A 13,137-nucleotide genomic window follows, 5' to 3' on the forward strand; every position below is an offset into this window, starting at 1 on the left:
CAATAGTGAATAATTGCTATCAGGACTGACTGTGAGGGTTGGAAATGTAAAGGTAGATGTTTTGTAACAAAAGGAGGGGAGTGTCTGATCTCGCAGTCCAGGAGTAGAGGATCCTGGGACCATCAAGGGAGAAGTGGAGTGTGGGTCCCTCTATCCACAGAAGCAGCGATGCCAGAGATGGAGGCAGCGGCGATGATGTGGAGAGATGGAGCAGCTAGGGACTCTACATTCAAGGAGGGAGAGGGGCTGTGTGCTGTGTGTGCTAGAGGCCAGGGGACTGACAGGCAGGGTACACCCTTTGGTTGTTTGAATGGTTATAAATTCCTGAATGCTTCGGTGTACATTCAAAAACAAAAATGAAAAACAGAGGGATTGGAAGCAAATGCTGTTTAATGATGATGCAAGGAGGGGACTGAAATCACTGAAATGAAATGAAATATGATAGGATGAATGTAAAAGCTGATGCTCTCCTATGTAAACTATCATTCAATTCACAATAAAAACTTACTGAAAAAAAAAAAAAAGACCTTTCAGAAGCTGATTGTCAGGCCTGTCTTCAAAGGCAGATCAGAGTGGGTTTGACGTACCAACCTCTTGGCTAGTAGCTGAGTGCTTTAACCATTTGTGCCACCCAGGGACAAAAAATAAAATCAAGACTTATCATTCCTGTCTATCAAAATAAAAACAAAACAAAACAAAATAGCTCTGAAAAGAAACCATAAAACATAAGATGCAGCTGATGTGATTGTGTCAACACCAAAGAAATTAATCACTTTATCTTTAGGATTTTAGTCAATTTTATGCAAGTGTAATTTACATGCAACATATGCACCATCTTAAACATCCAGTTTCATGAGTTTTGACAAGTGTATATACATTATTTGCTCCATCATCATCAAGTTAGAGAAACTTCCATTACCCAAAAGGTTCTTTGAGTGCACCTCTTGTATTGGATTCTTCCATTCAGAACCATATTTCCGAAATTCAATCAAGGTGTTGTGTGTGTGTATCAATAGTTCTCTCTGAGTAGTATTTCATTGTATGGATATATCACAGTTTGCTTACTTTGTGTATTAATGGCTATTTGAATTGTCTCCATTTTTTTTTTTTTTGGCCTTATTATGAATAAAGTTTTACTATAAACATTCTGTGTTGTCTTTGTGTGAACTATACTTTTATTTTCTTTGAGTAAATACCTAGCAATAGAATGACTGGGTCAATAGCAGGTATACATTTAACTTTTGAACAATCTGGCCATCTGTTTTCTAAACTGGCCATGTGATTTTACATTCTCATCAACAACAGGTGTGTGTGCATGAGAGAGAGAGAGAGAGAGAGAGAGAGAGAGTGGGGTTGGGAGGGGGGTTCCATTGCTCCACATTCTCTTGAGCACTTGGAAGTGTCAGTTCCTTTAATTTTAGCTATTTTACTGGGCCTAGGAGCAGTTTGCAGGTTTACCTTTCTTTTATTGCTCTAGAAAAAAATGAGAGACTGAATTGAGAAAAAAGATGATTACATTATGGAAAAAATTTCAATTCAAAACAGATTAAGTAGAACACTAAGAATATTAATATCAGCACAAGGCAAAATCCCACTACCTAGATGTTTCCCTCAGCATAATTCTAGTATGTGAGCTTACTCAAATTACAATAAAATAACTTCATTTCCTAAACCCTAAGAGAAATAATACATGTCAGAAAACAGCATTATTCTAAGTTTTTACCAAAAAATCCATTTGTTTTCAAACTTAGTGCATTATGTTAGAATCAGGTTTAGTTTGAAGTTGTTTTTGTTTATTTGTTTTGCAAGAACCCTGACAATCCTCAGAGGTTGTTAATTCAAGCATTAGAAGATTCCAAAGTGAGATGCAAATGTTAAGTCCAGGATAGTGTGAAAAGATAAATTCCTTCTAAGAGTTGGAGAACAGATTTTAAAGAGAACAACAGATCTTTCCAGAAAATTTCAGTTCTGAACACCCTTCCATCAAGACTGTGCTTGTTAAGGTCACAAATGACTTCCACACCTTGCTAGTTCACGGTCAAGGAGCTCTTGTAGCGTAGTGGTTATGAGTTGGGCTGCTAACCTCAAGGTCAGCAGTTCGAAACTACCAGCTCCTCTCCACAGGAGAAAGATGAGGCTTTCTGATCCCGTACAGATTTACAGCCTCGGAAACCCTACAGGCTCATTCTGAGTCAAAACTGACTCTACGGCATATCACCACCACCCAAGTCCATGGTTAAGTCTCACTCCTCATCTTACCTAGCAGCAATGAAACACTTTCATGGAAATACCAAGAATTCTGGCATTCTTCAATATCCAATTGCACTGTTTCTCAATCACTTTTGCTAGTTCCTCCCCACTCCTCTCACTTCTAAATATCAAGGGCGCAGGACTCAGTCTGTGAACCTCTTCTCTCTACTAGCTGCACTCATTCCCTTGGTGATCTTATTCAGAGTCATGGCTTTAAACACTACCTGTATACTGAGAAATGCCAGCCCAGGACTCAACTCTGAATTCCAGGCATATAGGTCTAATTGCATTTCAGAAATCTTCAGTGTCTACTAAATAGGCATTGTAAGCCAAGTTCCTAAAGTTTCTAGGGGACTGTGCACTTGCTGTTCCTTTGAATGGAATACGCTTCCCATAAATAATCAAATGTCATCATCTCAGGGAAGCCTTTGCTTGCTTCATTACTCAAAATCACCATCCATCCTCAATACTCCCCACATATCTCTCTGTTTTCTCCCTAACATTTATTACTATTTAACATGTATGCATCTTGTTTATTGTTATCTTCCTTAGTAAAAAAAAAAATTTTGCTCCAAGACATCAGGAATTTTGTTTGGTTTATTCCTATATGTCGGTAAGTATTTTAAGTCCTCTTCACGTTCAGCAAGCAAGGTTGTTATCATCTGAATATTGCAGGATGTTAATGAGTTATCATCCTATCCTGGTGTCATTTTTCCCTCATATAATCTAGCTTCTTGAATTATTTGTGCAGCCTACAGAGCTAATGTGTCAGAATGCAAAGTCGTATGAACTGCAAGGTCAGGTCACCAGTGGCACCTTGGAAACACTATACAGAGTGGCTATGGGTCAGAACTGGCTCGATGGCACTTAACAACAACAACAGTATGAATAAGTAAGGTGATAGGAAACAACCCTGGTGCACACCTTTCCTAATTTTAAACCATTCAGTGTTCCCTTGCTCTGTTCGAACTGCTTCTTGGTCTATGTACAGGTTCCTTATGAGCACAATTAAGTGTTCCAGTATACTCATTCTCTACAATGTTGTCCATTGGTGAGGACTTAAAATACTTAATGATGAAGATCAAAGACCACAGTCTTCAGTCTGGGTTGCACCTCAAAGTAAGGAAAACCAAAATCCTCACCACTGGATCAATAAATAACCTTCTTATCAATGGAGAAAAATTGGAGTTGTCATAGACTTCATTTTGCTCAGATCAACCATCGATACTCATGGAAGCAGCAGTCAAGAAATCAAAAGATGTATTGCATTAGGCTAATCTTCTGTAAAAGACATCTTTAAAGTGTTAAAGAGCAAAGATGTCAGTTTGAGGACTAAGATGCACCTGACCCAAGCCATAGTATTTTCAATAACCTCTTAAGCATCTGAAAGTTGGATAATGAATAAAGACCACAGAATAATTGATGCATTTGAGTTATGGTGTAGGAGGAGAATGTTAAAAATACTATGGACTGCCAAAAGAACAAACAGATCTGTATTGGAAGAAGTATAGCCAGACTGCTCATTTGAAGCCAGGATGGCCAGGCTTCATCTCTCATACTTCGGACATATTATCAGGAAAGACCAGTTCCTGAAGAAGGACGTCAAGCTTGGTAAAATAGAGGGTCAGCAAAACAGAGGATGATTCCCACCAAGATGATTGGCACAGTGGCAGCAGCAATGGGTTTAAACATAGCAAAAATTAAGAGATGGGTGCAGGACTGGGCAGTGTTTCATTCTGGTGTGAATAAAGTTACTATGACTCGGTACCAACTTGACAGCATCTAACAACAACAACATTCCTGTATGTCTGGCACATAAGTGACAATAAATATATGCTGAACGAATGCATAAGTGAATAAATTATTGATCCTAACTTGAAAAGAATCAAGAAGGTAAGAAATACGATCACTTCTCACCATTTTGATTTTGTCTGATGAAATGACAGAGCCGGGCCACAGGAAGACAGAGGTAGTAATGCAGTCTTCTCAGGTTTGACAATGGACTAACAGAAAGCAACCTGAGTGGGGCTGGAGGAGGTATTAAAGTTGGCACAGAACTAAAGACTTTGCGGGAAGGGAAATGAACCAAAAGTGGAACCCTTGAAGGCAGAGAGGCCTGTAAGAATGAGGACAACTGAGACCACCTATCATCATGGATCAGCGGCTACTGGGCATGCTGGAAGCGGTAGGGCACAGAAATGAGCGCAACAATGGAGATTCTGACTCTAAAAGGAGATCAGCAGGATTTTAGGATAACACTGTAAGAAAACAAGGAACCATGCCGGAATTAGAGGAAAAATCACACTTATAAATAGAAAAACCAACAAGAAAGATGGGTCTTCCTCCCACACAGGTGAGAGGCATGTGAACAGACACAGATAGAGGCTTAATCATACTGGGGAATCTGATACAATACAAATTGGGAACTAGCAAACTGACGTGCTAACAGTGTCTTCAAAGGAGCTCTAAGTTAGCTGGATGGACTCCAGTCCTCCTTAGAACCTACCACAGTAAAGAAATTAACCTCTGCTTTTAGAGAAAAGGAACACATGATTTACTTCAAGAGGAACTTTCTTATGGAGCATATATATTACAAACATATACAAGGGGAGCTTCAAAAAGTTCATGGAAAAATTCCATTATTCTTCCATTTTATTTTCGATTAACTTTTTTTGAAGTCCATTCATATGTTAATAATAAAGATCAAGCTTGTGAAAAAAGTTTTTGTTTGGCAATTTGGATGATTTTAGCATAAAAATTTTAGATTTCGAATGAGGTGGCTTCACATTTAGAATAGCCAAACAAGAGGAACATGCACTCTAATGAGAATCTAGTCCCCAAAACTTAAATGTTGAGTTAGTGGTCCTCTTGGTGAGGTTAGAAACTGGAACTGAAGAGACACTTTGATCAGTTTAAGCTTTGAGTATATTGGCAGATACATTATGACTTACTTACTTCCCGAGTAAGTTCTTCAATGACAGGTGTCTAATATCTACCCATATCTCCCCCAGCCATGACTGTCCCTCCTATCTTGAAATGTCTCCATGGTAATTCATCAACACAATTTTTCAGACACATTTCTATCTTATTATACTGATTTACCACTTATTTGATCATTTTCCTATTTCTCCACTATTAGATCAGTTAAAACTTTTGCCTCCTATCAATAACCCTTTCAGGAACATTAGTACATTAGGGACAAAATCCTAGAAGTTGATTTATTGATTCAATGACAATGTACATTTTAAGTCTTTTGAAATCCTGTCAAAGTTGTCTTCAAGAAGGGTTGTATCATTCCATGCCCCCAGCAGCAGTGTATGAGAACTCAGCCACTTTGTGACAAATTGAGCCAAACTCTGGCTCAGAAATGCGGAATGCTAGCTCTAGACTTCAGTGGATCTCTTCCAACTGAGAGAAGGGAAGGAAATGTAAAAGGAATCTGGGGCCATTGAAATATGCGTCACAATACCACCCACAACAAAGTTTGTCTGTTTTTCTCAAGGGCAGACTGTTTCCAACCCTGACTCGCAGACTCTGACCCTCCGTGTTGGACGCACTCTGCCTTGTTCAAGTTTCTAAGTGTCACAACCAACACAGTTCTAAATGCAGTAAGCTAACATACGAGCTGAGAAGAACTGGTCCGAGGGTAAACACTGAGCACAGAGGGAAGTCGCAAGTGGCAGGCTGATAGTGAGGGAGAGAAAGAAGCATGCTGGGAGAGAAGAGGTTTCCTGATTCATACATAGGCCTGGGCCAGCCACCCTGAAGTCAAAAGACTAGGCTCGTGGACAGAGGGAGGGTGATGTCCAGATTCCCCCTTGATTCTGAAGTGAGCAGGAATTCTCACCTTCGCAATGGTCTCCAAGGGCAGATGCTCTGTAGCCCTGGTCGCAAACACACCGGAAGGAGCCCTCAGTGTTCCTGCACTGCCCATTAGTGCACAGATGCTGGTGCTGGCATTCATCAATATCTACAAGCAACAGGGCAAAGAGAATATGGTTAAGAGTCATGCTTTAAACATACGCTTAATCATCCATGTAAAGAAGCTCCATACACTATATGTTGTTTTTGTTAGGTGCCATTGAGTCGGTACTGACTCGTAGCGACCCTATGCATAGCAGAACGAAACACCGCCCAACCCTGGACCTACCTCACTATTGTTGCCACACTCGAGTCCACTGATGCTGCCACTTGGCAAATCCATCTCATTGGGGGTCTTCCTCAATTTTCTCTGACTCTCCACCTTATCAAACATGATATCCTTCGCCAGTGACTGGTCCCTCCTGACAATATGTCCAAAGTATGAGAGACGAAGTTTGGCCATCTTGGCCTCCAAGGAGCATTCTGGCTGCACATCTTACAATACATATCTGTTGGTTCTTTTGGCAACCCATGGTACTTTCAATATTCTCCTCCAACACCATAACTCAAATGCATCAATTTTTCTATGGTCTTCCTTATTTGCTGTTCAGCTTTTGCATGCATATGAGGTGACTGAAAATACCATGGCTTGGTTCACGTGCACCTTAGTCCTCAAGTTGACATCTTTGTTCTTAACACTTTAAAAAGGCCTTGTGCAGCAGATTTGCCTAATGCAATACACGTCGTTTGATTTCTTGACTACTGCTTCCATGAGTGTTGATAGTTGATCCAAGAAGAAGGAAGTCCTTGACAACTTCAATCATTTCTTTGTTGATAAGAATGTTGTTTATTGGCCCAGAGATGAGAATTTTTGTCTTCTTTACGTTGAGATGCAATCCATACTGAAGGATGTGGTCTTTGATCTTCATCAGTAAATATTTTAAGTCTTCTTCACTTTCATCAAGCAAGGTTGTATCTGCATTATCACAGGTTGTAATGAGTCTTCTTCCAATCCTGATGCCACGTTTTTCTTCACAGAACCCAGCTTCTTGGATTATTTGCTAAGCATACAGGTTGAATAAGTATGGTGAACGAATGAAACCCTGTCACACACCTTTCTTAATTTTAAACCATTTAGTGTTTCCATGTTCTGTTCAAACAACTGCCTCTTGGTCCAGGTACAGATTCCTCATGAGCACAATTTAGTGTTCTGGAATACTCATAATTTGCAATGTTATCCATAGCTTGTCATGATCCACACAAGTTTCAGTGTCTCTTCTGACATCCATTTTGACCTTTTCCTTCTTTCTTGTCTTCTTAATTACTTTTTGCTTTCTTCATGTATAATGTTCTTGATGTCATCCCACAACTCTTCAGGTCTTCTGTCTTTAGTGTTTAATGTATCAAATCTGTTCTTCTGATGATCTCTAAATTCAGGTGGGATATATTCAAGGTCATAATTTGGCTCCTGTGGACTTGTTTTCATTTTCTTCAGAGTCAGTCTTTTTGTAGTCAGTAAAGCACAGGTAAACATCTTTCTGATATTCTCTGCTTCCAGCCAGGATTCATAGGCCTCTTCTGAATCTGGCTTGAACCTCTGGAAGTTCTCTGTCAATGTATGCTTGTAGCTGTTTCTGTATTACCTTTAGTAAAACTTTACTTGCATGGGATATCAAAGAGATTGTCAGATGATTTCCATATTCCCTTGGATCACCTCTCTTTGGAATGAGCACAAATATGGATCTCTTCTAATCAGTCAGTCAGATAGTTGTCTTCCAAATTTCTTGGCAGAAATGAGTGAGTGCCTCCTGTGCCACCTCAGTTTCTTGAAAGATTTCAATTTTGATTACGTCAATTCCTGGTGCCTTGTTCTTTGCCAATTCCTTCAATGCACCCTGGACTTCCTCCTTCAGTATCATTGGCTTCTGATCATATGTTACCTCTTGAAACAGTTGAACATCAACCATTTCCTTTTGGTACAGTGACTCTGTGTATGCCGTCCATCTTCTCTTGATACTTTCTGCATCATTTAATAATTTGCCCAGAGAATCCTTCAATAACGAAAGTTGAGGCTTGAATTTTTGCTTCATTTCCCTCAGCTTGAGAAATGCTGAGCGTATTCTTCCTTTTTGGTTTTCTGATTCCAGATCTTTGCACATTTTGGTGTAATATTTGGTTTTATCTTCTAGAGCAGACATTTGAAATTTTCTGTTCAGCTCTTGTACCTCCTCATTTCTTCCATATGCTTCAGCATATCTATGCTGGAAAGCAAGTTTCAGTGTCTCTTCTGACATGCATTTTAACCTTTTCCTTCTTTCTTGTCTTCTTAATGACTTTTTGCTTTCTTCATGTATGATGTTCTTGATGTCATCCCACAACTCTTCTGGTCTTCGGTCTTTAGTGTTTACTGTATCAAATCTGTTTTTCTGATGATTTCTAAATTCAGGTGGGATATATTCAAGTTCTTATTTTGGCTCTCATGGACTAGTTTTCATTTCCATTTTCTTCAGCTTCAGTTTGAATTTGCATATGAGTAATTGATGGTCTGTTCCACAGTCTGCCCCTGGCCTTGTTTTCACTAATGATATGGAGTTTTTCCAGTGTCTCTTTCTGCACATGTAGTCTATTTGATTTCTATGTATTCCATCTGGTGAGGTCCATGTGTATAGTCATCTCTTATGCTCTCTAAAGAAGGTATTTGAAATGAACAAATCATAGATTTTTCAGAATTCTATCATGCGATTTCCAGCATCATTTCTATCACCAAAGCGATATTTTCCAACTACTGATCCTTCCTCTCTGCTCCCAGCCTTTGCATTCCAATCACCAGTAATGATCATTACATCTTGATTGCATGTTTGATCAATTTCAGATGGAAGATGTTGGCAGAATTCTTCTATTTCATCCTCACTGGCTTTAGTGGTCCCTGTAGGCACATGGACATTATCCTATCACAGACAACGCTGTACGTCATGACTGATCTGGATAAGGTTTTTTTTGACAATGAATGCAAAACCATTCCTCTTCAATTTGTCATTCCTGGCATAGTAAACCATGTGGTCATCAGATTCAAAATGGCCAATACCAGTCCATTTCAGCCCACTAATGCCTAAGATAGCGATGTTTATGCGTTCCATTTCATTTTTGACAACTTCCAATTTTCCCAGATTCATATTTCGTACATTCCATGTTCCGATTTTCAATGGACGTTACAGCAGTTTCTCTTCATTCTGAGTTGTGCCACATCAGCAAATGAAGGTCCCATGGCTTTTCTGCCATGAGCTTTACTCCATTTACGTAATCATGGTCAACTCTACTTTGAGGAGGCAACTCTTCCCCAGTTGCATTTTAAGTGCCTTCCAACCTGAGGGACTCATTTGGCCCTATATCTGATAGTGTTCCTCTGGTATTCAGAAGGTTTACAGTGACTAAATATTCAGAAGTAGTTTGTCACTCCTTCTTCCTAGTCTGTCTTCATCTGGAAGCTCATCTGAAACCTGTCCATGATGGGTGGCAAGTCACAAGCCACCACAGTACAACAAAATGACAGACGAGTGGTGGATACACTATATGGGTGACAAGTAATTTATATTAGAGTTTTCATGGTAGGCCTGAAGTCGACCTCTGGCAAAAGAAAATTATTACCTAGTTTAGGAAAATGGAGATAAACTTAAAATTTTAACTAGTGAGAATGTTACCTGTACATACTTATCACACTGTTCACTGCTGAGTGGCAAACTGCTGAATGCTCTGTGAACCTCAACTAATCTTGGATTTCTTTTATGAATGCAACGACACTTAGGTCTATAATAGTATAAAACAAGTGTCAGTAAACTACAGCCATGTACTAAATTCAGTCTGTTATTTTCAAAGTTTTATTGGAACACTGTGTTGTTGTTGTTTGTTGTTAAGTGCCGTTGAGTTGGTTCCGACCCATAGCGACCCTGTACAGGGTTTCTGAGGGTGTTAATCCTTACGGGAGTAGAAAGCCTCATCTTTCTCCCGTGGAGCGGCTGGTAGTTTCGAACCACTGACCTTAAGGTTCGCAGCCAGATTCGTAACCACTACGCTACCAGAGCTCCTTGGAACACTGTACTGCTTATTAATTTACATAAAATCTACAGCTGCTTTCATGGCAGAGTGAGTAGTTGAGAAAGACTCTGTATGTCTGGCAAAATCTAAAATATTTACTAGCTGGCTCTTTCCAAAAATTTTGCAGACCCTCAATCTAAAAAGGGTCACGGAATACATTTCTTAATTTCTTTTTCACTAATTTGCCCTTCAATTGGGCTTCCATTCTATTTCCCCTGATAACAACGTTTTGTGGCAAAATCGAATGACACCTTCCGTTCTGTCAGCCCTTTTGTCATTTTACTGGCATTGAAGGTCTTTTCCTTGACACATGTGTCATTGGCTTAGAGACCATTTGTTCTGTAACAACAATGCTGAGTTCAGGCTCACTCACGTACATGTACCCTATCCAAGTACAAAAGGTGCACAATATATGTATTTGATTGCTTTAACTTTGCCATTACGTTTTACGTTTCCTGAGGTTAGAGACAACATCAAACACATTCTTTATCACTCCACAGATGACCTGGTGTTTTACAGTTAGTAAAATATACAACTTATGTACTAGGGGGCTTTAAAAACATGTGGGGGTTTCAAAAAGTTCATGGAAAATGGGATAAAAAGATAATGGAATTTTTCCATGAACTTTTTGAAACCCCCACATGTTTTCCATTTATTAACTTTTTAATCAACATTTATGTACATCTGTCAATGTAAGTCAACAAGAACCTCAGTTCTCTTAGGGACTCTGCATCTTTATTCTCCCCCATTCTGATCACAGCATCATTTCAATCATTGTAGCATTTGATACCTAAAATTGTCTTGTACCTACTGATAAACTGGAAGGTGGCTCTGGGTGTGTCTATTTTATCTTCGGCAAAGACACCACAGGCTCTTCAAAAGAAAGGACTCTGCATGTGATAGCCTATCACATCCCTTACAGAGCATTCCTCCTATATAGACATTTGTAGTTTTGTATATAATACTTGGGAATCCTGGTGTGGCGCTGTGGGTTAATGCCCCAGACTGAAAAGCCATTTGAACTGCAAGGTCAGCAGCTCAAGCTCACCAGCTGCTCCTTGGAAACCCTATGCAGGGTTGCTATGGGTTGGAACCAACTCAATGGTTCTTAACAACAATAACAACATATATAATACTTATTCATGAATACTTAGGTAACTGGGGTCTAGAGTTATAGACTGGAGTATAAAAGCTTTAACAAAGATCCATAGACTCTAGAACAAATTTCTTCATTTATCTCTGCGTGCTTGCTTGTCCTCTCATTCTGCACTTCTAGCTTAGGTATGATAGTGATATTCAGCATTTTATAGAGAGACAATTGGGGATGTTATGTCAATATTAGTAGATGAAAGCATATTAACCTCATGCATTATCTCTTTTACACTATCACAAGAGACTTTAAGTTTACTAAGTGTTCAAGTTTTACATACAGCTATGTGCATGATTTGTTTCCTAATAATAAAACAATTGGTCTTTATATACAGATGATTCTGTTCTTAGGAAAAGACATCTTGAAACGTGAGCTTGTTTCAGGTAATGCAGTATTTTCAAGCTCAGGATATATATACTTATTGAGAAGTACAGTATTTCTGTGTGAAGTTCAATGGATTTTTTTTTTTTTTTTAAGTCTAAGTTGAACTCTAAGGAGCTCTGGTAGCGTAGTGGTTACAAATCGGGCTGCGAACCACAAGGTCAGCAATTCGAAACCACCAGCTGTTCCGTGGGAGAAAGATGAGGCTTTTTGCTCCCGTAAAGATTTACAGCCTCGGAAACCCTGTAGAGGGTCGCTATGGGTCGGAACCGACTCCACGGCACATGACAACAACAACAAGTTGCACTCTAACAAGTCTACCATCTGCTGCAACAGAGCATATTTTCCCAACTTTTTCTAAGTATATTTATTTCATCCTTGCTGAAAAGTCTTACACAGTTTGATATATATAAATAAAATATAAATAACAATTTTTTATAAGTGTAATAAAGACAAATATTCTACAGCATATCATGCTGGTGTAATGATCTTTCAATTGGTGAAAATGAAGTGTATAGAACTTTCAAATATGGTATATGGAAATTGTTTTCTGTAGTAAAGTATACAGAGAACAGTAATTTTTCTACATGATCAATTACTTAACCCTATTCTATCTGGTTATGTTGCCTTTTCTGACTAATGTGTAAGTCCTTTGCATTTGGCACCATAAGCAGTCATCTACATAGTCTTGAAAATAACTTTATTGAGAGCATAGTTTTCTAAACTGCTCCAGTCACACTGCCGCCTTATTATTCCTACCTTCACACTGGTCTTTAGCTGCTGATAGCTGATAGCCTTGTCCACAGGTACATCTGAAGGAGCCGTCTGTATTTCTGCACTGCCCATTTGTGCACAGGTTCCCTTGCTGACATTCATCAACATCTGTAAATACAAAAATGGCAATTGCTTAAACTGGTCTTATATTTAGAACGGAGTCCTGGTGTGGCACTGCAGGATAAGCACTTGACTATAAGGTCGGTTTGAACCACAAGGTCAGTGTTTCAAATTAACCAGCAGATTCTCTGAAACTCTATACAGGGTCACTATAAGTTGAAATGGTCTCAACAGCACTTAACAACATCAAGAAAAATATCTAGAACACTCCTTTGGCTAAACTTCAAGACCATAAACTTATTACCTTCACAACCTTCCGTTTCAAAGCTAACTTTGTAAAGCATGCCAAACACCTCTCTATATAGAAAATAAAAGGATGCAGTTTTCCTTGAAACTCATTCTTGGTTATTGTTACAAAAAGAATAGTACTTCTTAAGTGAAATGCTACGCTTAAGTGAAATGCCGTGGAACGAGAGCTATCATTGCTGATGTCCAAGGAATCTTGGCTGAAAGCAGAGAATATCAGAAGGATGTTTACCTGTGCTTTATTGACTACACAAAGGCTTTCG

At 39.1% G+C, this 13,137-nt stretch overlaps 1 protein-coding gene across 4 annotated transcripts in view; it reads right to left on the bottom strand.

Moving 5' to 3' along the window:
• The window catches only part of LTBP1 (latent transforming growth factor beta binding protein 1), a 636,211-nt gene that overhangs the window by 114,700 nt on the left and 508,374 nt on the right, over window positions 1–13,137 (bottom strand). For all 4 annotated transcript variants that reach the window (XM_006835152.1, XM_006835155.1, XM_006835154.1 and 1 more), the window contains 2 exons: window positions 12,494–12,616; window positions 6,098–6,220 (listed from right to left, as the gene is read on the bottom strand). In XM_006835152.1, the coding sequence (XP_006835215.1) occupies window positions 6,098–6,220; window positions 12,494–12,616 (246 nt within the window). The remainder of the gene's footprint in view (window positions 1–6,097; window positions 6,221–12,493; window positions 12,617–13,137) is intronic.

This window comes from Chrysochloris asiatica, unplaced genomic scaffold (genome assembly GCF_000296735.1).
Source record: "Chrysochloris asiatica unplaced genomic scaffold, ChrAsi1.0 scaffold00016, whole genome shotgun sequence".
Taxonomy (NCBI): domain Eukaryota; kingdom Metazoa; phylum Chordata; class Mammalia; order Afrosoricida; family Chrysochloridae; genus Chrysochloris; species Chrysochloris asiatica.